The sequence below is a fragment of the Parasteatoda tepidariorum genome, chromosome 1 (assembly GCF_043381705.1).
Source record: "Parasteatoda tepidariorum isolate YZ-2023 chromosome 1, CAS_Ptep_4.0, whole genome shotgun sequence".
Taxonomy (NCBI): domain Eukaryota; kingdom Metazoa; phylum Arthropoda; class Arachnida; order Araneae; family Theridiidae; genus Parasteatoda; species Parasteatoda tepidariorum.
Genome location: NC_092204.1, coordinates 63,541,672 through 63,569,065, shown reverse-complemented (window position 1 = coordinate 63,569,065; position 27,394 = coordinate 63,541,672). Strand labels below are relative to the sequence as shown.

The 27,394-nt window shown below is 27.8% G+C and overlaps 1 protein-coding gene across 3 annotated transcripts in view; it reads right to left on the bottom strand.

Moving 5' to 3' along the window:
- Nucleotides 1-6,094: 6,094 nt before the first annotated feature.
- Nucleotides 6,095-27,394, bottom strand: part of LOC107455809 (exportin-1 emb) — a 37,471-nt gene continuing 16,171 nt past the window's right edge. For all 3 annotated transcript variants that reach the window (XM_016073526.3, XM_043047151.2, XM_043047160.2), the window contains 11 exons: nt 27,008-27,142; nt 25,490-25,594; nt 21,957-22,142; nt 20,761-20,886; nt 19,724-19,795; nt 19,555-19,630; nt 19,377-19,469; nt 16,314-16,448; nt 14,363-14,534; nt 9,990-10,086; nt 6,095-9,275 (listed from right to left, as the gene is read on the bottom strand). In XM_016073526.3, the coding sequence (XP_015929012.1) occupies nt 9,129-9,275; nt 9,990-10,086; nt 14,363-14,534; nt 16,314-16,448; nt 19,377-19,469; nt 19,555-19,630; nt 19,724-19,795; nt 20,761-20,886; nt 21,957-22,142; nt 25,490-25,594; nt 27,008-27,142 (1,344 nt within the window). In that variant the 3' untranslated portion in view covers nt 6,095-9,128. The remainder of the gene's footprint in view (nt 9,276-9,989; nt 10,087-14,362; nt 14,535-16,313; nt 16,449-19,376; nt 19,470-19,554; nt 19,631-19,723; nt 19,796-20,760; nt 20,887-21,956; nt 22,143-25,489; nt 25,595-27,007; nt 27,143-27,394) is intronic.

The following is a 27,394-nucleotide window of genomic DNA, read 5'->3' as shown; positions in this document are numbered from 1 at the left end:
TTAAGAAAAAGTATTTTGTGAAACTACCGTTTTTCCAAAATTGAATTTGTGAAACTACCGTTTTTCCTAAAGTTGAATTTGTGAAGGTACCGCTAAACGGTAGTAAATTCGGCCTGGACAGACCCCTGAAAGGGTCTTTGGTCAACCCAATGTCATTGGTCAACCCAAAAATGAAATTCACACTTTAAACATACAATAAATGGACACAGAATGACAGTTGAAAGTGTCGATGAGAAGGCTTTAAAAATTCAGATCATTTTAACTGTCAACATTGCAATTCATAAAAATGCATGCGAACAATATTAAATTAAATTCTAAGGTAATTTTTTTTAAATTTATGTTACAAATAAAAAATGAAATTTGCTATTTACAATAACATGTCAATGGTTAATAAAATATCACAACTTAACTTTAAACTATATTTATATCTAAGTAAAGAGAATTAAACAAATGTGGCTTAAACTATGATTTAAATTATAGTTTTAATAAAATGTTTTTTTTTTGTTTTTTTTTAAGAAAAAAACGAAGCTGGCTTTTTTGAAAAAAACAAATTCCGTTAAATCTTTTAGTTTTCTTTTATTTCAAAAAATACTTTCAGTTTAACTTCTTCACTACTGAAGTATGAAGTAATATAGCAAAAAATTATTATACAGTTCCGAAATTTTACTACCATAATTCATGATGAGATAAACAAAAAAGTAGAAACAAGCATGCATAATATTATATTATGGTAGATTTAAATACAATGATGAATAGATTTAATAATTATTTAGAAAAAATATATATATAGTTATTTTACAAGAGAGGCAATACCAATGCCTCAGTTTAACTATTTTAATTATGCAAAAGAAAAATAAACAATTATTGAAAAGAAAAGACTATAAAAAAATATTTAATTTTCGGAGGTTTAATTTCAAAACTCTGGGAAAAAATACAAAAAGTTAAAGTAATTAAATGTAAGTAAAATGCCTTAAAACAAAACAATTAATTAAAATACAATTTTAATTATGCGAACAACGCAAAATAAATAATTATTAAAAAGACTATAAAAATTAATTTTTGGAGGTTTAATTTCAATATTCTGGAAAAAAAACACAAAAAGTTAAAGTAATTAAAGGTAAGTAAAATACCTTAATATAAAACAATTAAGTAAAATACACATAAAAATATTACTAAACAGATATAAAATTGAATACTTGAAACTTCACTTGACTACTACGCTGTCATAAATTTTGCCATACATACCAAGGTACACATATGTGGAGCTGCAAGCTCCTGACTGTATTTTTTTTACATATTAAGTAAATACAAATTTAAAAATTTCATACAAACCACAGAACTGCTAAGTCTGCCAGACTGTATTTAATCTATACCATGCAATTTTTCATTGGAAAACTTTTCAATTGTAATGCTACATATTAGATTTTAAGCCAAAAAAAATAGCATTGAATAAAGATGTAAGCATGGAAGTTTCAATAAATGTTAAATTTTTACAACAAATAATTGTAATAGAATTTAGAATTATTTAACTCTAAACTCAATAACCAATTACTTTTATTGACATTTCTGAGGGTTATGCATGGCATTTTTATGTTTACTGACAAGCAATGGTGTTTAGAACTCGCACAGTCATAAACTTGTTATGCATAAAACAACTAAAACCTTCAGTTAAAATTCTTTTTCATCATGTTACTATAATTATCCAACAAAAATGGATATTTTTAAATTACCTATTGAAAATATTGATTAATAGTTAGAAAAAACTTTTAATGAAATAGTTTTTAGTGATTTAGTTGCTTTTAATTTAAATCATGAAATATTATTTGACCTCTTCTTTCAATTGAATGATAAAAAATTGGCTTAAACGAAAAAAATCTTAATATAAATCAAAACAACCAATCTATGAGGAAGAATTTTTCCAATCCTCATCATAAGAAGTTCAATAGAAACCTTTGACTCTTTGAAAGATCTATTGGAATCAAGTCTGATGAATAAGGTCTGCATTTGCTTACTAACACATTTAAGGCGTAAGTACTAACACATAAGAAGATTCACAGAACCATTACATGTATCATTAGTAATGACAGGAACTGTTTAGGTAGACATTGTAAAAATTGCTAATAAAATTAGATAACTTTTATAATAAACAATAATGGTTACCTGTCAGACAAAATAATCAATTTCCGTTAGATTAAAATGCACTCTGATAGTTAGTCCATCTTAACACACATACAGGATTAGTTTGTTTCCTATGTAGTATTTCAAAATATTCTCATTATATTAAAGACAATGACATATAATACATAAGAACATAGATTAAATATTTATCAATTTGTTACTAATTATCTTATTTTGAAATAGAAAACCTTTACAAACAATAATGGTTACCTGTTTGATGAATAATGAATCAATTTTTGATATTTTGTTGAAAATGACTGCTGAAGTAGTTAATTTTAATTTCTTTTAGTAGAGATTCAAATGTATTTGCGACTTGATTTGCCGCATGCTCCAGATATCGTTTTCATTTAATCCCAGCTATTTAAGATTCTTTAGCCATTATCATGGTTGGCAAGTTTTTGACAATTGACGGTTTCAACCGTTATGTTATTAAGGGGTTTTTTTTTTTTTTTTTTTTTGACAATTGTCAACTCAAAATTTTGAGGTAAAGACGTATTAGCTATTATAAATATGAAAATATACATATAAAATTAAAAGAAATCAATCAATCATATATTCTAATATTAGACTCCTTCTTTTATCTTTTTTTGAAAATTATTATCAAAAACATTATTCAAATTGCAATTTATCAAATTGCAATTGCAATTATTTCAAATTGCAATTTATCCTACGTCAATTTTCATAAATTATGAAAATAAATATACAAAAACAATCTTATACAAAATACACTTAACAATAATCTTATTCATCATATGTAAAATCAATTTTCATTTGCGCCCATTTTAACTCCTCTATTTCCCGAAGCATGCGATCACAAACAGTTTTGAAGCTCGTTGTACAAAAAGTTCATATTTCAGTTTTGTATGAACAAGACCGAAAATCAAAGCTATTCGAATGAGGACATACAAAAACTATTATAACATAATAAAATAACATGTAATTAGGAAATTTATTCAAATAATCATACTAAATATTGATAATTAATGAAACTTTTAAAAAAGTCATATGTTTAAAATTCAATTTCTCAGGAACTATTTAACTGATTTTGCTCAAATTTCATATTTTGCCAAGTAAAATTATATACTTTAAAGCGATGTAAAAAATTATCTACTTAACAGTTCAAAATTTTTAGACTATTATTACATATAATAAAAAAATAATAAATGCTAGCTTAAATTTATTTTTTACATGGAATTATCTTTGGACAAACAAATATCATCAGCACTTATTAATTAGCATATTGTAGGTCACTCCTGGAATCATTAAGATAGAGTCCTAGAACATGAAGATCAAAAGTTATTCTGGGTGGTCCATATTTTTTTTCATGCATTGTAGATATAAGCAGAGGTGCAAAAGAATCTCAGACCCTAATATTTCCCCAGATAGAAAAAAAAAATTAAAATCGAAATTTCCCAGAATTTTTAGGGTATCTTTTTTTTAAGTATAATACTTTTTTAAATATTTTTGGAAAGTTAAATTTATTGAAGAAAAAAATCTTCCATTTCTTACAATTTTTGAATGTGATTTTGTGTGTTAAAATAATAAAAATCAAAATATATTGAAATAGTAATAATAAAGGAATTCATTAACTAAAGGAATTTAAACTCATAAATACACAAATTGGCATTTAATGTTTTTTTTTTAATCTAGGAAAAATTTTGCAAAGCAACATATTTTTTAACAATAAAAATTTTGTAGGGCTATTTTTAAAAAAAAAAAATTTCACTGCCTGAATTATCCACAAAACTCTTTCGCAAGATTCGACATATTCTACTCCCCTGCAATGTAAGTAATAACTATTAAGAATTTTAAAAAAATCATAAGTTGAGATCAAACAATTACTGGCAACCACTTTAGTTCTACTTAATCTAAAAATTCAACTTAAATTGTGGCATAAAAAAATTTAAATCAAAATTTAGATTGATAATAAATTAACAACTCATAGTCATTAACAATAATATAAATTTAATAGTTATTATATAGCAAACGATATTAACCTATAAGTATGAAGAGTACCAAGTTTTGTTTTTTTTTAAAATAGTTTCAACAATTTTGGCTGTATTTTTTATAAATGATATATATATCATAATTATAGTAGCATAGCAGCAAATATTGTACCTTATTTAATATCTAATAATGTGTCCCCAATGAGAATAAAAAAACTTGTCCCAGGTTTTTGACAGATCTCAACTTTTATATGTTACATCAAAACATAAACCTGGCAAATCACAAGCATGATCTAGTTTTTAATGAAAACATTAATGAAATATACATATATATATATATATATATATACATTACAGCAGAACCTGATTAAGTAAAAATGACATTCTTAAAATTTTATAACTTATATTACAGATTCAGTATAACGGAATAAATATTTAATTTTACTATTAGCTAATAAAAACAAATTTACCTACCTTTTATTTTATTTCATCCAATGTTATTTACACAATGCACACATTTTTAAAATTATTGATGAGACTTTTGAGAGAAAAAAATTGTGTAGTTTGTTTTTGTTTCATTCACAGACCTTTAACTGAAAACTGTCCAACTGCTGTGAATATTTGAACATTCGGGGCGCATATATTTTTAACACTTTAAATAAATTTACAAAAAGTTTCCAACCCTTTTCTGGCATAAGAAAGACTAGGTGGTTTAACAATATCTTCTTCAGTTTCACTCAATTCTGTTTCATTTGTAGTGTCACAAATATCTTCGAATGTAAGCACATCACAAGGCAAAATTTCGACATCAAAGGATACATATTCTTCAAACAATGCAGAGAAATTAAGTTTATTTTGGAGTGACTTCCAATCCTTATAAAAATTCTCACTAGCTTTTCCAGCTTCAGTCAATTATATCTCTATCAGAGAATCCAGTCTTCTGAAAACAACTAGCAATTACAAATGGTGTTACTAATTGCCATGCCGATACAATAAACTTATTCTCTTCGGAATGAGTAGTTGTCTACAAAGATTATGGTATTTCATTTTTCCTTCTGCATCGTACTAGCTTTTTCAAATAGGCTTCAAAATTTGCAATTGTCATCCAGGATTTTTGATTACTGTTAAAAATCACGTAATCTAGTTACTTTAGAGAGTAACTACATTTTTTAGGTGGCGAAGAACTAACAAAAAAATGTGGTTTTAATTGACTTTTCGTTCGGCAGTCTTGAATTAACTTTCTTTTTCTGTTTTTAACGATTTTTTCGACAAAATTTGAAGAAGAGTTCCGTTACTCGTTATGCTTCGTTGCATACAAGTTGTGTATTTGATTATTTTATATGCGACACAATTTTGGAGCTCATTAAAAGAAAAAAAGCTTTGGGCTAAGAAAACTTTTTATTTCAATTTAAATTTTTAGAATTTTTCTGAATAGGGGCTTAAGAATATGTTTGGCATAAATCAAACAGAATCATCGCAAATCAGTCACGCCCCCAAGTGAAAACCCAAATTCCTGTGTCAAAATATTACCGCACTGAAATTTTCATAATTTGAAAAACCAAATGTTTAAACCTGTATGCATAGATTGTCTTTCATATTAGGTATATCGAAACTTGGTAAACCTCGGTAAATGGCTATAAATAATTTCCATAAGCAATCGAAAAATGACTAAATTTGTCATGAATCCGGCTAAACAAAAAGTAATATATTATTTAGACTCTAAATTATATTGTATTACATATTAGAATTTAGAAAGCCATTGGGAAATAGAAAAAAAATAACAGTTAACATCCACCAAATAAAGCTATAAAAAAACCAGACTTTTACGTAGATACCTGTTCCAATTTACGTAGTTCACAGAAACAAGCAAAATTGTGGGGAAACTACGAAAAATCCATAGTAGTTGGAGTCTCACTCTACTTTAGTGCAAGACTTATTATTGAACTTAGACAAAATAAATGAAAGATTCATTACACTGTCAAATAATAATTTATTAATTTCCAAGCTTGTTTACAAAAGTGAATTATAAACTAAACACATGACATTACTTATAACAAATTTTGGTGAGTCAGATATATTTATAGAACTTTTTCAAGTACAGATGTTTTTGTCAGCTTGAGAGAGCAGAGAAAATTAATTACTGCTAATTGCCCAAGTGAAGATTAGTTAAGTTTATTTTTAAACTTTGGTTATTAACAGATAAAAAAAAACAATCAGAATCTCTTGTGACTAGGAAAAAGTAAAAAAAAAAAAGAAAGAAAAAAAATTAGGGGGCTGTTCAACAGGATTGGCAATCTGTATAAAACAAATGTAATTGGCAAGGTTGTAACATTAAAGTTCATCAAGTAAATGTTGTTCAAGGTTTGATTATTTAAATAGTATAGTAGACTCCAGATTGTAAGTGATGGGATTATCTGTAACAGCTAAGAAAAAAACCTTAGTAATCTTTCCCTGCAGAACAAAAACAATTGATATATGCACTTTATCAAGAAACTGTTTTGTTTGTGAAATTCAAGCAATGAAATAAAACAAACAATTTGTCCAAGAATAAATGAAAAAGAAAAATCATTTCATTTCATTCATTATAAAGCAGTGATATGAACTTTACTTCCCCCCCCCCTTTTTAATTGTATTGCAAATAATTATGAATAGAATTCCACTATATGTGATATTTACTTATCTAGGCAAAGCCTTTCTCAACCATCATGGTAATCAAGTGACTACTATATTATAAAAGCAATCTATTTAAATTATATAAAAACAATTAGAATTTTATTTTGGAAACTTAGATTTAGTTAGCTTTTAGAAATCTCTTACTACATGGTAACATGTAAATATAACTAATTTAAGACTATAATAGAGAGGTTTATTGAAAAATCTTAAAAGATATAATGATGATCAATAAAAAATGCAAATGAATCTGAATCTTATTTACTTTTTTTAACTGCTAAATCAGCTGTTCCATAAGCATTTCAATTTAGATAAATGTTCAGCGGGACAATGCTTGGAGAGTACTAATTAGTTCAAGTTACTAAGAAGTTACAAACAGGCGTATCGCACCATTAAATTTTTTAATTTCATTTTTAAACATTTTACATTTTATTGCGAAAAATTTCAATCATACACAACAAATCAATCCGGCAATAATAAAAAACTATTTTCAGTATTTAAAACATACTAACTGAATCTGCTTTCTTATAAATACATTTTATTAGAGGTTTCAGACATTATTTGATGTAGGTAACTTTCAGACATAACTATTTGATTTGATAATTTAAAGCATAGTTAAAACCATACCAAAGCCAATCCTGCTATGGGCCTTTAAAGGTGAAAAATAGATAAAATTTAAAAGGAGACTATGAAAAAAAAAATGGTAATCAAGATAAAAACTTACTAATGTCAAATGAAGAGAAAAGGTGAGTTTTCCTTTTAAAGGAGAATGCATAGTATAAATATACCCCATAGGGGTAAATGAGCAGCAACTAGTATTAACTACATTGTAAACTTATGACCTGCATTTACTCTACCACTCAAACCAAAATTTTTATTGTTTAAAATAAATGAAAGTAATGTGTGGTGTCTCATGAATTATGCCAAAAATGTGTTATTTAAATGGTGCACAACCTGAGGCCCTCGAATGGTAATATGTGGTTCCTAAATTTGTAAAATTAAACTTAATTACTAAAAATAAATTTCTTTCTTACATTTTAAATATTTATATATTCCTTTAAATGTTTTTTAATCCAGATATGTTTAAAATAAATGTAGTTCAAAGATTTATTTACAAGTCAGAAGATGTAAGTAATTTATTTATAACAAATAAAGAAAAGTTTAAAAACTTGCTGCCATTTACTTTTTACAAAAAAAAAAAAAAAACAAGTGAGCAAATCATTTATTTCATGCCTTTATCATTTATACAGACCTTTTTAATTAGAAAATACATAGATATCAGATACTAATAAGATATTACCTATTGACGCAAAAAAATAAAAAATTATTATGCCCCTCAAAAGCTAATTTTTTTCACTTTTAACAGGTTGTGCATGTATAGTAGTAAGGAACACATAATGGTTAATACAGAGTTTAACATAATCTACAGACACCTTATATAAACATCAATCATACACCATTCTTAGTTTACTAGATGAATGTCATGTTTTTAGTGGAAAAGCAGATAATGATACTCTCATTCCATTAAAAATACTTCAGACAAAAAAATCAATAAAATGAAACACAAAATTTGGTGCAACACAAGTAACTATCACTCAAATTATGGAGGGAATTTTACACACGCATACACACAAAATAACTATATTACAAAATAACATACCTGTGATAAATAGGTAACGTAGCTGTTGTTTAAAAAAAAATTATATTGTGAAACAAAATTTTTTAGTTCTTAACCAAAACAACTTATGACAAATTTATGTTAGCAGAAGTTAAAGAGGAAGGCATAAATTGCATATTTCGGTTTTAAGTTGATAATGAGATCACTCCCACAGACATTTTCACAAATACATTAAAAAGCATTTTTACAAGTAAAATGAGATTTTATTGTATACTTTCTCAATATAATATTTAGTTTCATACTATGAGTGATGTTTTATATACAACTATTTCGCCATACCTCATCCATTTATAAAACATGCACACAGATAATTTTATCCCCCTTCCATTTTTATTTTTACAATTACTTTCAAGCACCAGTTGCTGCAAAAAAACTCAGTAACGATTTAAATGTTTGATTATCTACAAAATATGGACATGATGTTAGCATTCTCTCTCGTCTCAAATATGCAATAAACACACATTCTGTCCCTTTAATTTCACAAATAAAGTAGAAAAAAAACTGAACAAATTTCATTTTTTCCTTAAAAATATAACTTAGTCCAGGATTCAAACACATGATGAAGTCGTAAGAGATGAGAACATGGCAAAGATAATAATGCTCTGAGTTGGATAAAAGCACAGTATTTATGCAACAAAGAATCTATACACACAGATTTAGTCCTGCATTTCTTCTGTCACCTCATGAGGGTTAAGAATACCAGGAACAGACATTTGAATTTTTCTTTTCTCCTCTTCAGCAGCCTTAAGAGCAGCTTCCCTTTCTTCAAGGAATAAATCACTGTCATCTTCACCAGCAAATTCCTACAAAATAAAATGATTCCTGACTTATGATACAAGAGAGATTTCCATAAATACAGCATAGAATAACAGCAAATTGCAGTAGTAGTTGAACTATTAAGTAAAACGTAGTTTGTGTTGTACATTAGTGATACGAATCTGCAAAACTTTACTAACTTGTAAAAAATATGGCTTTAAATAGAACGTGTAAAAACAAGAGGAAAAAAAAACATAAAGGTAGGTCATATTTCTATGAAACTGTGTTTGTTTAGGAAAGAATTTTCTTTTTTTTATTATAGCTCTATAAACTAATAGAAGGATACTAAAAATAACATAAATTTTAAAGATTGTTAATTTCTGCAATGAAATGATAAAAACACAACACCAACTTTGCAAAGCTAGAAATATTTGAAAGGCAGAACAGACGTATTTAAGAATTTAGAATTAAAATTCTAACACAATTTTAAAAAATTAAAATGTCCCACATTTAAAACTTCCCCCTTAAAAGACTCATTGTATGATGAAGGAGGCAGGATCACAAATTACTGCCTTAATTTAACTCACACCTTACTGAAGAAGGGCACATCATTAAATAGAGCATTATGTAAACAGACACTCAACTGCATTAACTCACAAACATAACAAAATTAAACTAACTTGAAACAATAACAATTATTTTGAATTTTTTGACAATTAACAGCAGATCATAAGCAGAGAACTTAAGCGTAAATTACTTACACGAATCTGAACAAGGAAATCCCGTAAATGCTCTTTAAATGCAGGAATATCTTGATCCAAATTGAAAAATCCTTGAACTGTGATCTTGATCTGAGAACTAGAAAGGAAAGATTATTCTTTATTATTTCAGATAAATTAAATTTTTTTGTTGTCATTCTTTTGGTGTGAAAAATATAACTTTAAAAAAAGTTATTGACAAAGAACTTAAATTTTTAGGTTTTGAAATTTTTATTCGTGAACATTAAATCTAAATTTACCTATAAAAATTTGAATGTAATTCATGAAAAATATAATATACAAATAAAGAAATACAGAATACTCTATATATCGCGAACTTTGATATCTCAAAAATCTTGTTACGTCAAAAAAATATTTTTCCCTTTGGCAAAATGTTAACTTGAATTCCTATGTCGAAGGGTTGGTACTTTCTCAAAATCCTGATATGTCGAATTTTTTCAAAATAGTAAACGAAATTCCTAATTATTTTTGTCTTACTTAAAACTAAAATTATAATTGTTCCATTTAGACTTATAGTCAATCGTCATTAAATACATATTTATTAGTAGTTATTTTCATGCTTCATGACTCTACTTTTTAGAGTAATATATTAGAATATATTTTTCTACATTTTAGAAAAAAAAAAATTTTAATTCTGAACTCGCTATCTCGAAATACTTTTAGCATCCCTTTCAACTTTGAGATAGAGAATGTACTGTACTACAATTTCCAAAATTTTAAGTCTTAAAATCAGATGGTGTAAGACAGTTAAGGATTCCCTCTGAGTTTTAGAAGTAAAATTCAAAAAAAATTTTATAGGAAATATCAACAAAATTTCAGACCCTATTTCTGCTATGCATGCAACATTTCAGGAGAAATGTATTTTTATTTAATAAACAATCAAACATGCTTTTTTTTAACAAAAAATACTTTAAACATTAAAATTTCAGAGATGCCAACTTGAAAATTATGATTTCAGTAATAATCACGCAGAACTTATAATGATTTTCAGTAATCCTCAGTAATAATAAAGTTTTACCTCATAATTTTTATATTAAAGATTTAATGTTTATTTTGATGCATACTTTGANACGCTAAAAACGGGGGATCCGTATAAATTTCAGGTTAATCTGTAGGCCCGTAAAATTAGACGTAAATCCGTACATTTTACGGATAATCCGTAAAAGTTGGCAAGTATGTGATGGTACTATAAATTAAAAATTAATAAGAATTAATTCATTATATAATTATTTTAATAATTCATATTCCAAAACTGTTCTGTTTAAAAAAAGATAAAATTTGAGTTTAAGATTGTACATAAATGAATAATTGTATAATAGAACACAAAATAAAAAACTGAAACTTCAATAAATTTTCTTTTTATTTATGTTATATGTAAATCTAATTTAGTACTTTGCTTTGCAGCTCTTATCTCAGCATCAGAAAATTTCCTTTCGAAACACACTTTTTTGTTAATGCTTTTGTTTTTTCTATAAGAGAAGACAAAGTGAGACAAATTCCAATTCGAAGAGAAGACAAATTCCAATGCGATTAGTGATTAGTTAAACATGTCTGTCTGTCTGTCTTGCTTTTGACATCAGTGAGGAAAAATAAAGTTTGGATGAAACGAAAAAACGCAGCAAAAAAAAAAAAGTGGGGGAAGAGGGAAACTCAAGAAGTTTCTCCTAATTTTAGTCGCTAATTAGCTTAAAAAGTCGCCGATTTTATGCAACTCATTGCAAATTAGTTGTTTTTACTCATATTTCTATTAAAATAGTCCCCCTAGTTGCTATTGCTTTAAAATAGTCGCTTTAGTAGCCTTTTTAGTCGCCAATGGCAGTCCTGCCTTTGCTTTTTTTGCTTGATGTTCCATTGTATTGAGTGCTAGATTATTCACATATACTGGCTTTTTTGCTCATTAAATCTTCGTTAAAAAATAGCGTGACAAAAACGATCGCTTGTTTACACTGACAGTAAGTACCGCTTATTTCTGTGCTGATGACATGACGGATCAAAACCGTGATGTCATTAAAGAGAGAGCTAGAAGCACCATGTTTATAAGGAGCAGTCACTTCATCCAAAAACGCATTTCGGATCACCGTCCTCATCGACCAATACGATTCAATGAGAATGATTCTTAAAAGGAAAAATTATAGAATAAAAATTAAACTTTTGGATGAGCTTAAAAAAATTTTCCGTAATTTTGGGGAAGTAGCCCGTAATAGCGTAATATTGTCATGAAATCCGTAATAATTACGGCAAATCCGTAATAGTTGGCATCTCTGAAATTTGTAAAAGACTAAATTTCTTCAAGCAAAGGTTTAACATATAGATATTGATACAAAGTATGAAGATTATTGATACAGTAATATTTTGCAAAAGTGCCATACGTCTTGCATATTTAAACAAGAGATTGTTGAACTAAAAAGTATTTAGCCCAAGCAAACGTTTTACTTTAATAAATCTATAGAAGTTTTAACCATGCTGAAAGGGGAATTTTGACAGGTAATAGTAAATGATGTTAGCCCCACTTTTATACTTCATTCGCTAATTAGAGAACTAGATGCATGTAAATTTTAAGATTGGTTATTTTAGAAGTTTTGTCTAAAAAGGGCATTAGTCATTATTTTTTCTTTTCCCCCACAATCAAACTCTCTGGTAAATTCAGGCCTTGTAGCAACCCCTGTTACTATGTATGAAACATTTAAACAATCTATTTGTGACTGAAGTTTGAACTCATTTTTAAATAATTGATGATTCCCCAAGCACACTAGCAGGCTATTTTGAATAAGTTAATTTTCTATAACAATTTTTAATTTATTATAAATACAGTAGGGAACCGATTATCCGGAACGATCTGGACCATCGCTATTCCGGATAACTGATTTTTCCGGTTTTCTGAATCGCTACAAAAAGCCGTTTTTTTATTGTTAAACCCAACTAAAAAAATAATATTTGGAAATAATCTTAAAAAGAAGAAAAAACGAAGTAATACACTAATGATTATTTCCAAAATGATAGTAAGGTAAACATCTTTCCAAAAAGAAAGAAAAATCCTAAAATCTTACGAGGAAAAAAAAAATTTTTTTTTAAATGGCGGGAAAATTTACGAATTTTATTCTGGTTTTTTGGTTTTCTGATTTCCGGATAACGGGTTCTGTACTGTACAACATACAAGGGTGTAACTCTATCAAAAAAAAAATTCCAACACTGAACTTATTTGACTAATTAAAACAATTTAGCTCTGTTCAGAAGAATTTTCAGAAATAGCTCATTAACTGCAAAATTTATCTTTCCATGAGAATGGCCCACATATTATTTTATAGATCTACTTTTACAGCAAACAAAACAAACATAACAGTTAACTTAGCTTATCATTTTACAAGAATCACTAAATACAGGGTTCATACTCTTTCTAAGAAAGTAAATTTCAGGAGTTTCTAAGGAGTTTTTCAGGAGTACAATACAATAAATTCAGGAAGTGAGAGGGAAAATTATATACTTAGTATAATTTTAATATNATCAAAAAGCAGTACATAATTGGTTTCCTCTTTCACTCTTGACTTAAGTAGAGACAAAAAATATGGCGCAATACCAAAAACTGAGAGGTGGCAGTTTTTCTTTCCACCACAACTGAAATTGCTTGCTATCTGGCTATCAGAAAACATAGCTTTAAAAAGAAAATTCGCATTTTCACAAGATTTGTAGGAATAATGTGAGCTTAAAACCTTTAAAGTTCATAAAATTTCAACTTTTGTAGTGAGGCTATTCAAATGAATTGCTCGATTCAAATTATAAACCGGCACAGGAACAACACTTAGCAGCCAATCTTTATACAGTTCATTTGTCCCAGGGACGAAAGGGATGGGATTAATTATTTTCTCCGTTTAAGAAAAGTTTTTTATTTTTGTTAAAAATTTTTCAGGAGATAAAATTTAATTTTCAGGAGTTAAAATGCCAATTTCAGGAGTTATAAGGGCCCTTAGAAAAAAAAAGTTAATTTCAGGAGTTTTTCAGGAATTTCAGGAGGAGTATGAACCCTGTAAATAAATACATAACTTTTTCTTTAAGTCATTCATATATCTACTTATTTTTCACTTCATCATAATTAATTTATTATATTAGCTCTAAAAATTTCATTAAAAAAAATCATAATTTTACTTTGCCAGGCATTTCAAAACACCAGGAAGGGAATATATCAATATAGTAAATTTTTTGAAAAATTTAAAAAATAAATTGAAAAAATATATTAACTGGAGGAATAAATTTAGACCAGACTTTTTCTCAAGACTGATTTCAGTCCTGATGACTGACGCTTAACACCCTCAACAGACACAAACAGATTATGTTCAGATTACATGTGTAATTCAACTTACTCTGATAAATGGCCAAAAGCATTTTTCAGAAGATGAGCTACAAATTCTTGAATATAAACTACATTTGAAATTCCACCAGCAGTTGCATCAGCAGGATTCAAAGAAACAACAATTTTGCCATTCTCAACTATGGTGAACATATAGGCCAAAATATTTGCTTGCATTGTTAATCCTAAAAAATAATGAATAACAAAAATACTTAAAAACAATTTCTTTCATTAAAAGATTGTTTCTTTATAAAAAAAGCTTGTAAAAAACGGATGAAGACACACTAGAGAAGAGAAAAAGCAGTATGCCTTATTTTCGTAAGAAACTTATATAATTTTTTTCCTGCTTAGAATTATGGAATATTTATCTGAATCAAATTCTTGTTGTTTATTATCTGAAGAACTTTCATTAGTGTTTGACCTTGGTTGCACTCATGTTGCTGATATTCCAGTCAGTGTTTTTTACAGACTCAAAAAACTTAAAATTGGATCACACTGCTCCATTAGTCTTGATAAACTAGGTCCCTAAGAGTCATCTAGTACAAGCGTGTTTCAATATCTTGTGTGATTCTTTAACATGAAAGCGTTTTAATGTGTATCCAAAGTAATTGAATACTATTGGATACAAATTATGGTATGATTACTGCTATCAAAGGCGGTTGAAAACGAACTATGTTGCATCAACTTAACCATTGTATCAAAATGATCAGTAGCCATTTGATTAATAACAGCAGGCGTTTTTGTTTCACCACATCCATACTGTTTGACAATATTTGATTTTAGCTATATTCTACAGAATAACTGACTTGTATGTTCAGAGGGCATAAGTGGAACATTATGCACTATGAGAAATGATGTAAATAACATTTCAGTGTTAATTACATTCACATCATTATTTAAAAATCCATCTAATTTGTGTTGAAGAATTAAGCAGATTTTAAACGCGGAATAGATGCAGCATAACGAGAAATATCAAACTCAAGAAATGGTAACATTGCAACGGCAAATCTCACAGAACGATGTCTTGGTGGTTGTAAAAACAGAAATTCCTTTGAATATTTTGCATTAAAAGTTTGGCAATCAGAATTTGTTCTTTTATCATAATGAAAAAATATTTAAAATAAACGATCCGAATTAAATTTTAAAAGCAATGCTCATCAATAGTGATCTAAACAAAAATAATTATAACATAAAGTTGCACATAAGATCATAACTCCTCTGCAAGAAATGTTAAAGTCTTGCCTATATAAACAGTATCTGTTTAAAGTTTATTTGCTGAAGGTTGCTTTCACTGAAATATTTTTGCGTTTTACTTCTCTTCCGCAGAGGCAGTTGAGCAATCAGGAAACATATTCCTAACACAAGATATGTAATTGCGGAGATTAACTAAAGTGCCATTTAAAATGGGTATATTCGGGAAAATAATAAGAAAATATAAGCATAAAGATAACTGGAAATGCGTATATTTTACACGTAAAAGTTAGCAGGTATGAATAATTCATCTTAATAATTGCACTTAAAAGCATTACGTTACCATTATATCAATATTGGTTATTTCAGATATTGATAATCCCTCTGATTATAATCTGATCTCTCTTTTGCTTGTTTATAATTTTATCTATAAGCTTCTTGCTATAAGCTTCTATGATTAAAAATATACAAATAATTTTCATTAAATCTTTTTCATTATATTTCTAATTTTCTTTTTGTTTTTGTTTTGATGACAGAGTGTCATTTTGAAGCACAACACTTTTTAAAAAAGGGAAGGCGTGGATATTGTAACAGCTTTCCCTTTTTAGAGTAAAATAATGCCTAATAAATGTAATAAATTTACTTATTTTTAAAAAACATTTTAAAGTATCAGGCCTTGATATAAATATTTAGGCACAATTACATTATTTAACCAACAAAAGATGTTAATAAGAGTCAAAAGATAAAAGAAAAACTGAAAAATTTCTGTATACCTGCAGTATGGGACGTATCTGTTACCACAGAAAATATGTGTTGAAGGATATCAGTATAAAACGTCTGATAGAAACTTTGTGCTGCCGCTTCTTCTTGAGCAATATTTTGTAATAATTGATACAAAATCTGAAGACCTGGAAAAGAAATTAAAGAAAAAAACTTAATAACAATAAACAGTATACCAATAATGTCACAGAGGATAGAAAAACATTTCAATTGACCTAAATTTAATAAAATTATTATAATTATATTTAACACTTGCATAAAAAAGAAACAAATGCCTTTGTTTTCTGAGACTGATTTAGTCTTTTTTAATCAGAAAAGAATCACAGCACTCAAATTGAATAACTGGAAGAATTTGAACAAGAATTATATTGGAATTTAAAATATATAGTTTAATCTCACGCTACAAACACTTCGACAAAACATACTTTTTTTTAAAAAAATTCACCATGAATCTTCAACGAATAAACCGTTATATTCCATTTGCACATAACAGATACAGTCATCTATTACCCATTGCGTAACTCTCAATTTTTTCAAACTGAATGCCACTTTTTCCAAATTTTAATAGATAGGTATTTGCATATTTTCACCTCTTTTTAAAGTGTGTACATTTTTTGCCATATTCATAACTAAATATACTATTAAGCTATTTCCCCGCTACTAAAGAATCAATCCTTCCGTCACCTTATTACAGAGAAATTTGCAAAGAAAGACAAGAAAATTATAAATAATAAAATATTTCGAACGAATAAAATATTTCGAAGAGTGAAATGTTTTGACCTTTTTACAGAGGTATCATGGGTAATGAGATCTTAAGCTGAAATGACACAATAAATGTCCTCATTTTCAGCTCCGCACTGAACATTTCTTTCCACATCTAATAAATTTGACCTCTGATTTGTACTTAACACAGCTGGGTTAAAAAAGGAGAATCCAGTTATCCAGTTATCAAGGTGTTCATATAAATCAAACATTTATACAGACTCTTGACAAATTATCGACTGAGAATACAAATGAGCCTGTAGCCGGTTTTGCCATTCCCTTTTTTCGATACATCACAGGATATTTACTTTCAAGAAAGCATCATATTTTCTATCAATCAACTTCGGTTGATGTTAGGGAACGTAAATCTAATAATTGTATCTGACTGGGAAATTGACGTAGGACAAAGCCTCTATTTGGCATCATGTGACTAACATGAATAACTGTATAAATAGGAAAAACATTTTTCCTTCGCTGTAGCTACACCTGAAAATTATTTTGAAAGATTATTTGAGATAAAATTTCTTAGAACATTTTTATTCTTGAACAAACTTTTTGTTCAATAAAGCCTGGTAAAGCTTTTGACTTCAAAAAGAAAAAATTGAAGTTTCAGTGTTCTAAACGTTAAAAATGCAAAGTGTGTCCGAAAACTTACGTAACACTTTAAAATTTAAAAGACTTGGGCTGCAGACATATTTAAAAATAGAGAAAAACTAATGAAATTAAGGTGTAAAAATGGAAATGAGAACTAATACAGAATGTTTAGGAAAATAGACCCGGATTTCGATAGAAGTGTTCTTTTAAGTTAGAAGCAAACATCCAAACTAAAGAGGCAGCTAAGAAATTAAGAACATGGACGTGGTTCGAGATGCTACCTTCCTTTTTAAAGACTACACATCTGGGGACATTAAATGCTGCTGAGATAGTGTCTTTTTTTCTTTTTTCTCCTTGTGAATAACCCGGAGAGAAAAAATTTGTGTTTAAAAGGTTAAAGTGGGAAGAAGAGAAAATGTCAAAAGAAAGACTGATGTTTTTACCTTAAACAAGTATGACAAAAGACCAATAGCCTTTTTAGTTATAGGTAGAGCCTTTTAGTTAGTTTATCAAAGCTTGGAACACAATGGAAAGCAACCTCAGATGATCATGGATTAGATTTCTGGAACTTAATCAAAAAAGAGTTGCAAAAAAAAAAAGGACAGTTTGTTTTCTTGATAATGCAATGTCTCACCAACTTAATCAAAAAAGAGTTGCAAAAAAAGGACAGTTTGTTTTCTTTATAATGCAATGTCTCACCCAGATATAAATCTAATCAAAACAAAGGTTTAAATGTTCACAAATAAATGATCTTGAGTGTGATAATGAAGAAACTGATTCTCAACTGATACTTTCTGAAAACGAACCAATAGTGAAAACATTATGTCAAGCTCCAATTTGTTTTGAGAAACTGAAACAGTTTAATCCATCCAAAAATGATTTAAAATAACACACTTAAATCTAACTTTAATCACATCTTTCTTTTGTACTGTAAATGTTGTAATTCCATTACGTTTTAACAAACAATGTAATTAGTTATTATAGATCATTATTTATATTTATTTCTATATGATAGCAATTATTCTAAAGACAAATGATGGCATGAGCCTTCATTATTAACGCACCCTTTTTGTCACAAGTGTCCACTTAACCAAGGCTTCCATGTATTTAAATTAAGATGCTAAATTTTAGCAACATCTTAAGTCAAACAAGCATATTGAAAAAAATTAGTAGTTTACATGTTATTAAGATTATTGCACAAAAATGAAGCTCAAATACAAAAAAATAAACTAATGTAACAGTAGACAGTACAAATAAAGATAATAGATTAATGTAAACAATAAAATCTAATTCTTAGAAATTAAATTTTAAATCATTCAGAAAATAACAATAATGCCACTGTTTAACACTTTTCGATCAGTGATAATATACTGAAAGTCAATCATTTTATTTTTTTCAATATTCCTTAATATAAACTGTGAATACAGGAGATCTTTATATAATTGCATGAAATATTTTAAAGTTGTGATGAACAAAATCAGATGAAAGCAAGTTTACCAATTCAAGTAGAAATTTATAGTATTTTAATAAAAGCATTAAATTTAGCAACAATGTAAAATACAACAGTTACAAATATTAAACAAACAAAAAATAGGCAAAATTATAAGTTGATAACAATTCTTTTAAAAAAATCATTATTTTGATTGAATTAAAACTAAATTACAACTAACAAGGTATCATACTATCTCTAATTTTCTTACCAGTGTCAGCAACATTCCTCATAGTATGCTTAAATGCCCAGATTATAGAATCCAAAACTAATTTGAACTGGGTAGCAGGAATATTTAATAGAGCTAAAAGAGAACAAATATAATTAATTGCAAATAAAGTGCAGTGATAAAAAAATTTTATTCAGAATATATAGGATTTTGCTTATACCAGGAAAACAATGAGTGACAGCTGCTTGCAATAGGAGAAAGAAATTTGTTCTGTGCTCAGGGTACTCTTCAAAATCCTATAAAAGAAAATTTAAACAAATGTTATGATAGCCATAAATCACCCAGTTGAGTTGAAATATAAAATTTTTCGAATACTTAAAATATATTACCTTGTTTATCATATCAAGTGTGCATTCAAATACTGCATCAAAGATTTTTGGTATCTCAGAAGTAATGTGACCCTATAAAAACAATTGTTATTTCATTGAGAAAAAAAATTTCACATTGTATTACTAAACAATATGCATATTGCAAAAAGTGTTTTAACTAATCCACTGCTATTGCTTATCGACCAGCAATAACAAAGACAGATGTGTTTCTTTTATGCACATTTTTGCTTGAGAAAACTAACTTGCTTACCACCTAAACACAAAGACTAATTTTTCACAAAATTCGATAACTAGCCAGTTCCGATTTCCGCAACCAGATTAACAACTAAAAAGCAATTCATTTACAGATATTCACTATCCCAAAATGACCTAATTTTCATTTTTACTTTAAAATAAAAAATATATTCCTAATAATTGAAGGGTGGAAAATCATTTAGATAATAGAAATTAGTTTTTCAAAAACAAGAAATTTAAAATAATTTAATGTATAAAGTTGATAGTAAAAGATAGAATTGATTGTTGTTTGATTTAATTTCCTAATTAATTTGAAGCATGTTTGAGGATAACGCTGATGCATGAACTCAATCATCAAAAGTTATTTCTTTAAACAACAAATATGGTTTTAAAAATATACTGCAGACTTCAAATTGAAAGTTGATACACTTCTGAAAATTTGGCAATCATAGTTAATTGATTGAAATGTATTGTCATCGATTTTGCCTTCATTGCATAATTTCATTATTAAAGTAAAAAGATTTTCTACTTTTCAATGTAAACTAAGGGTTAAAAAAGTTGACAATACACTAGAAACTAGACTTTAAAACGAATTGACTGGAAAGTAAATGAAAGTTAAATCATTTTTCTCCTCTTTTTATTATTATCATAAAGCTGAATCAAGGTATTTTGACAGCAATGAGAACAATATTCTGTTACCAAGAGATCATTCAACTCTGGCAAAATCAAAGAAATTAGCAAGACAAATAAAAAGAATAAAAACAATAATTTAAAAAAAAACAAATTTTTTTTAAATATCTTACCTCCAGCCTATTTACAATAGTTGCCATAGCTGAAAGAACTTCTGGTTCTCGAGCTGCAGGAACAGAACATTTCTGATAATCAAGTAATACTGCATCAAGAAGGTGGGGTATAAAATTATCCAAAACCTATAAGACGAAGAATTATAAATTTCTAACAAGAAATTAAGCAGCATTTATAATTTTAAGTTCAAATCAGTTTAATAATAGTTATGCATAGTCATAAAATAACCAGACATACAACCAATATTTGTTAAAGTGGGTGATTTACAGAGATTAGCTCAGACAGAAGGTGATAAATTTTGTTTGTTGAGAATGAAACGGAGCCAAAAATTTGAGTACGTTCAACAAAATTTTTTAGTCCCTTTTAGTCACAAATTGCAACTCTGAACCATCCCCTCCTCTCATGTGTTTCAAAGGCCTTCTTTGAGCATAAAAATCTCATGTATACTTAAACTACATGAAATAAGATTAAAATTTACAACAAAAAACATAATATACAATAGAGATAAAATATTCATACAAAAAAAGCAATTGGAAACTAATATTTTAAAACTTCAAAAAAAAGTTAGTTTTGTTTCCTTTTTTCAGATTACACAAAAAATTTATCAGCATTTCCTACACTTTATTTTCTTACTGATATATCGTAGAAGTTTAAATTTTCATCAACTAAATGTAAAAACTAAATAAGATTAACTGAAACTATTCATACACCAGGTGCACAATTTTTTGCTTTATTCTATAAAACAGCTTTAAAAGTCTAGAAATATTCATTCTTTAACAAGCAATGCAAAAATAAAATACCCAAAAAATAAATAAAACAGTTAATTCATTTTAAGCAAAGATTCTTAAAAAAGAGGAGACTGTCTGCTTCTGGCTAAAAGAACTTTAGCTAACTGCACTGATCGCTCCTAAATTAAAGTGCAAACTAAGAGTAACTGAGGTCAAGTGACTAGTGTGAACCAGTGTGAATACTAGAAAGCGAACATGACAAATGTTTCCAAACAAGAAAAAAGATAACTAATAACAATTTTAAAAACTAATTATCATATTTATAAAAATATTTCCAAACAATTTAATTATAAAGCCATCTTTAATACTAGATGTGTAAAAAAGCACTATGAAGAAATTATTAAAAACAAAATAATATAAATACAAATAAATCAGTTTTTACACAAATGAAAGAAAAGGTTGCTTACCATATGTCGATCACCAGAGCGACTAACCCATCCTGATATTAATTTCAGTGTTTCTTTCTTAACACTTCTCATTCCTCGTATTTTGGACTGCTTCATCGCAGATTCACCATGCTCCATTATATATGAAATGATATTTTCACTCATCACTTTATAGACATTCAACATGTCTAAATATATCCGTCCAAGCTAAGAAATAATTCATTCAAATCAACTGAATGTTTAAAATATGCAATAATAACAATTATATACATTACTTTCAAACTAGTTTCTATTAATAAAGCAATCTTTGTTAAGAAATTAAAAGCTGCTGCCAAATTTGATTATTTTTAACAGCAGTTTCCATTATTTTCAGCTATACAACCCTAAACCATCGAACGACTTTTGGAAAAATCCTGACTAAGAATTAATTTAGAAACATTTTAATGTAAGGTAGGAAATTTTTACATTATTCCATCAATAACAGTCTTAAAATTAGAATTTATAATAAGCAGTTGAATTTGCAAGTTTACAGCAACATTCAGCTTAATAATTTTTGTTGCAAACATTTATCAAACTGAACTTTAAATAGTTACAGGAGAGAAATAATTCTTCATTTTTAAATTTGATTGATTAATTTAGATTTTTAAAGCTCCAGTGTGCTCCAAAAGTATTTTTAGAAGGGGACGGCCTTTTGATCCCTATAAATACGCTTTCTTTGTCCTTTTTGTAAAAATAAGCCACACATCCCTTGAAAACACAGCCTTTTTATTCTTATTCCATTTTTAAAAAATTAATTCACTTTTTAAATAATAATTACAAATTGCTAAAATTATCTGTGTTAACAGGTTTAATTCTGATTACTATTACAAATATTTACTTTTTAAGGATTATTCTCAATTTATAAATTTTTTTAGGGGGAGATATTAATAAATTTCTTAATATTTTAAATTTTTAAAATTATTTTTTAAACAACTCTTTTTTTTAAAAAAAAAATGCAGCTTTAAATGTTTATTTTCTCATAATTTTTAGTTCAAATTATATAAAAAATCTCTCAAGTTGTTTATCAATTAATTTATTTAGTTTCCTTTTCTTCTTTTTTGAAAAAATATTTGTGCCCAGAAATAAATTATCTATTAGCAATAATTCAGTTATTCATTGAATTCAGTAATTACTTATTACAATGCAACCTCGAAAATCCGAACTGCTGGTTGGTTTGGAAGGTCCGGATTTCCGAAATGTCCGAATTTTAGACACTTTACTTAAATTGATAGTATTATCGAAGTTTCGAATTCGCCAGGCCGATTTCGTGATTAAATGCGCGGATGTAGACCTCCGACGTCAGTTTTAACCTAAATATACTCTTTAAATAATAAACAAGATACATTAAAAATCAAACTTTCGTCATTTTGCCCAGTAACCGATCGTTTATGTAACATATTATTAGCAATTAAAACTAAAAATAAAGGCTTAAAGCGTGAGCTGAATTCTAACTGAAACAGATGCTTCTAGACTAGACTGTACCAGCTGATACTAATCCTTTTTTTCCTTTTTTTTTGTTGGGGGATGAAAGAACTTGTCCCTGCCTCTAAGCTTCAAGCTTAAGAAATAACCAGTTTTCTTTCTTCACAAGGGGAAAAATAAAGTAGTAGAAAAATTGGTGAGTAGACGAACTGGGCGTATAAGTCCAGATTTTAGAGATTTCCCGACTTCAGAAGTCCGGATTTTCGAGGTCGTACTGTATTACACATTCTGATCAAATCTTTGAGAGATGAATTCAAATTCTTTTGGAATGGTAATCTGAATAACATAATATTTTTAACTGCATTTAAAATAGAAAAAGCCCCTCACTTCATATTTTGAAAGCCTCCCTCTAAATTGTTTCATAAGACAAATTAGGAACACTAAAAATTTTCAAAGTATTAATACAATGATGAAAACAAATAAGCAAAAAAAGTAATTAAGTACATAACTGTCTATCAGGTAAAACAATCTTACAAATAATTAATTGACTATGATCTCTATAATTCTTATCGTTATTAATATAAATTAATCAAAGGGAAATTGAAATATTGAGAGAATGAAGCTTCATGATTCTCATCTGATTGTGCTTCACCAACAATGAAATTAACAAGAGAAATAAAGTTTTCTTTCGTTATTGGGGGGAGGGGGAATTTAGCAATGCTTAGTTGGCCTCCGTGATCAGGGAAAATTCATGAGATTGTTCGGTTCAATTTCAGAGGGGGGGATGAAGCCAGGAATTGAGAATATCTTGCAAAATACAGCAGACATGAGACAAAATACAGCAGATGTATTGGACATAAGAATGCAAGAATCCTTCCCACAGAATACAGGTTACATAGCTACCACCACGGTTAGGAAAAAATCCAGTAGATATTACAAAATATAGATTTCTTAATAATTGTTTCAAAATATACTAAATATTTTACACACAGAGAATTTTAGGGATTTTTATAGTCATCAAAATAAAAAACTGCAATTTTTCCAGTTACGATCCCTCATTAAATGATCTTGAAATGTCAGGTATTATGCTTATTCATAATTTTGAATAGTAATAGGCAGTCAATTCAACTAAATTTTATAAATGAGACTTGAGTTATTATGTACTAGTGACAGCAATTTAAAGTCAAGCACAAGCAATAATTTCCATTAAAAAATCTATTTAAAAAGGGATTTTTTAAAGAACTTTCTCAATTTTAAAGAATTGTACAAAAATTGTACAAATGTAAAATGTACAAAAACCAGGAGAATGTTTATTAAACCAGTTGGCCAGGAGAAGCTTGGCAGCTATGAGCATAGTATATACACATGTGAACCTGCAAGCATTTCATCAAAACATGTAAAATTATTGGCAATTATTTACGCTACAGACCATAGTCAGGCCAAAATTTATAGCAGCTGAATGAATTTCTGAAAATGTTTAATAGAACAGTGTGAAAACACTTTTTGCTAAATTCTTGGTAAAAATCGACATGGTAAGAAAAAATTGTATTTTTGAAAAAGGAAAATTAAGAACTTTTAAAAACACTCAATGAAAAAGAGCGTCTTTAAGGGCTTTTGATAGAAAAACAACAATAAAAAATAAATACACTTCAACACTTTTTAAAAACCCTAAGCACTCTGCTATTTGGTTCAAAGCTGCACATATGATAGCTAAAACTTTTTTTATCACACTTGTTGTACGAGATTCAAAAATTACTTTTCATTCTATCAATTTTACACAGTTGTACTCGGCATAAATATCTCACTATGACATGAGAGCGAAAACTCTATTATAAAAAAGGCAGGTACTTGTAAATTGTGAAATAAATGCCTCATTACTGAAATTTTGCAAAATATAAAATTTTACACTAGCAGGACTCCATGAAAAATTTGCCGGATTTTAAGTCAGCGATTGGCTGAATCATTGGTCTTGAGATTCGTGGAATTCTGCCAGTTAAAAAGCACATACTTAGCTAGATTACATATTTAGCATATATTGCATTGATTCATTAGAAACATTCAAGCATATATTGTATTTTAAAAATAATTATTACCTGAATAACGTATGGATGTAACAAAGATTTGCATGCCCTGTTATTTGTTTTCAAAATGTTTACCAGTCGTTTCACAGCCTCATCATCTTGTAAAACATCAACAGACTAGAAAAGATTACATATTTAAGACATTAAAAAAAAAAAATTGTTTGGTAATCAAGACAGATAAAACTAGTAGAAAAATCACAAAAATTCTTAACTAAGCTTAACTTAAAAAAAATTTTAAATTCAATTGAACTAACAATTTTAATATTAATTCTTAATATTAAGAAAGTAGAAAAAGTCGAAAGTAATGTCATCAAAAATAGAGATTATGATAATAGATTCAAATGAAAATAAATGATAATGCATCCAAATGAAGATAAAGAGCAAAAATAAAATCTTTAAAAATAAACTTCTAAATGTTCAAAAGGGATTTTACCAATACGAGAAAAAAACCAGAAAAAGCCCAACCGACAAACTACCCGATTGAAGAATAGAAAAATCAGGAGCATTTCTTTCCCCTCCCATATGAGCGAAAAGAATTTTTTGAAACTTATTTTGCATTAATAATACTAGTTAGAATTTAACTTTTGTTTCAACAATTTGCAAACACATTAATCAAAACCAGAAGAAAAAACATGCGTATCACAATCTTATTATTTATTTCTCTTTCACTCAAGTTGGACATGAACAGACTACAGCTGATGTACCGAAAAAATTCTCATTCAAAACAAATTTGAAAAACAGGTGCAGTTACAATTGACCTCTAGTCATCATTCCGTTCCGTGGCTATCACTAGAAATGACAGATGATTTTTAAAATATAAAAACGAAATAAATTCGAAAAAAAGGGGATGCTGAAATAATAGAAAAAGTAAAAATAGGAGGTCTGCCATACCTGCTATAAAGGTTTGAAGGTCTTATTGCTTCACTGACAATAATTTACAATTACTTTACTTTTGAAATATAAACCTCTTGACCTAGAAAAGTGAATTTTGAAAATACCCACATTTAAAAACTAGTGGGATTCTTCAAATGCACCCACTTGAAAAAAATAATACACTCACTTTGTTTAATCCTGGACTTTAAAGAAGAAAATTTTTAAGCACAAGGCAGTCACAAACTTAAAACTGAGCATAGTATAACATATTCATCATTTGTTAATAAATGAACCATACCGGTTTTCTGGCTAGCAGGAAAGTGCTGACAACATTAAAAAATCATTTTATTTACGTTAATTGATAAACAATATTTTGGACAGCAACGAATATTAATAGTATTAAACTAAGCCTAATGGGAAAAAAATACACCAATTTATGGCACCTGAATATTAGTAAAGCCTGTATTTACCATTATAATCATGATAGTTATCCATTCCACTGTTACACACAAAAATACAAATAAATAACCAATATATGATAATTGCCCTTGAATTGAATATTTTCCAATCATAAATTTTTTAAAAATTCAGATTTTACTACTTTCTGTTCATGTTGATAGTCTGAACAAATTAATATTTCCTATAATATAAACATACTTTAGTAGCTTGTTGGATTATGGAATCCCATCCTTCATTAGGCAGAAGCATATATTTATCAATTAGATTTTCTCGGATAGTCTGATCTGTCTGAGCACTGATCATGTGTCCAACTGCTTCATAGAATGTATGAACCTAATCAAAATAACAGTTTTCAGAGTCAGATAAAAAAAAATTTCTTTAGACAATTCGAAAAAATAATAAAATTAGACAAATATTTATTTTTTAATGCTTGAAAAGAAATGGAATACACACAACCAGAAAAAATAAATTTCATAGATGAAAACATTGCAAAATGTAAATAATTAAGTAACTAAAATTCATAAAGTAGAAGGCATACAAAGACAAAAGTTACATTGAAGAATAATAAATGTAGTTATTACTATC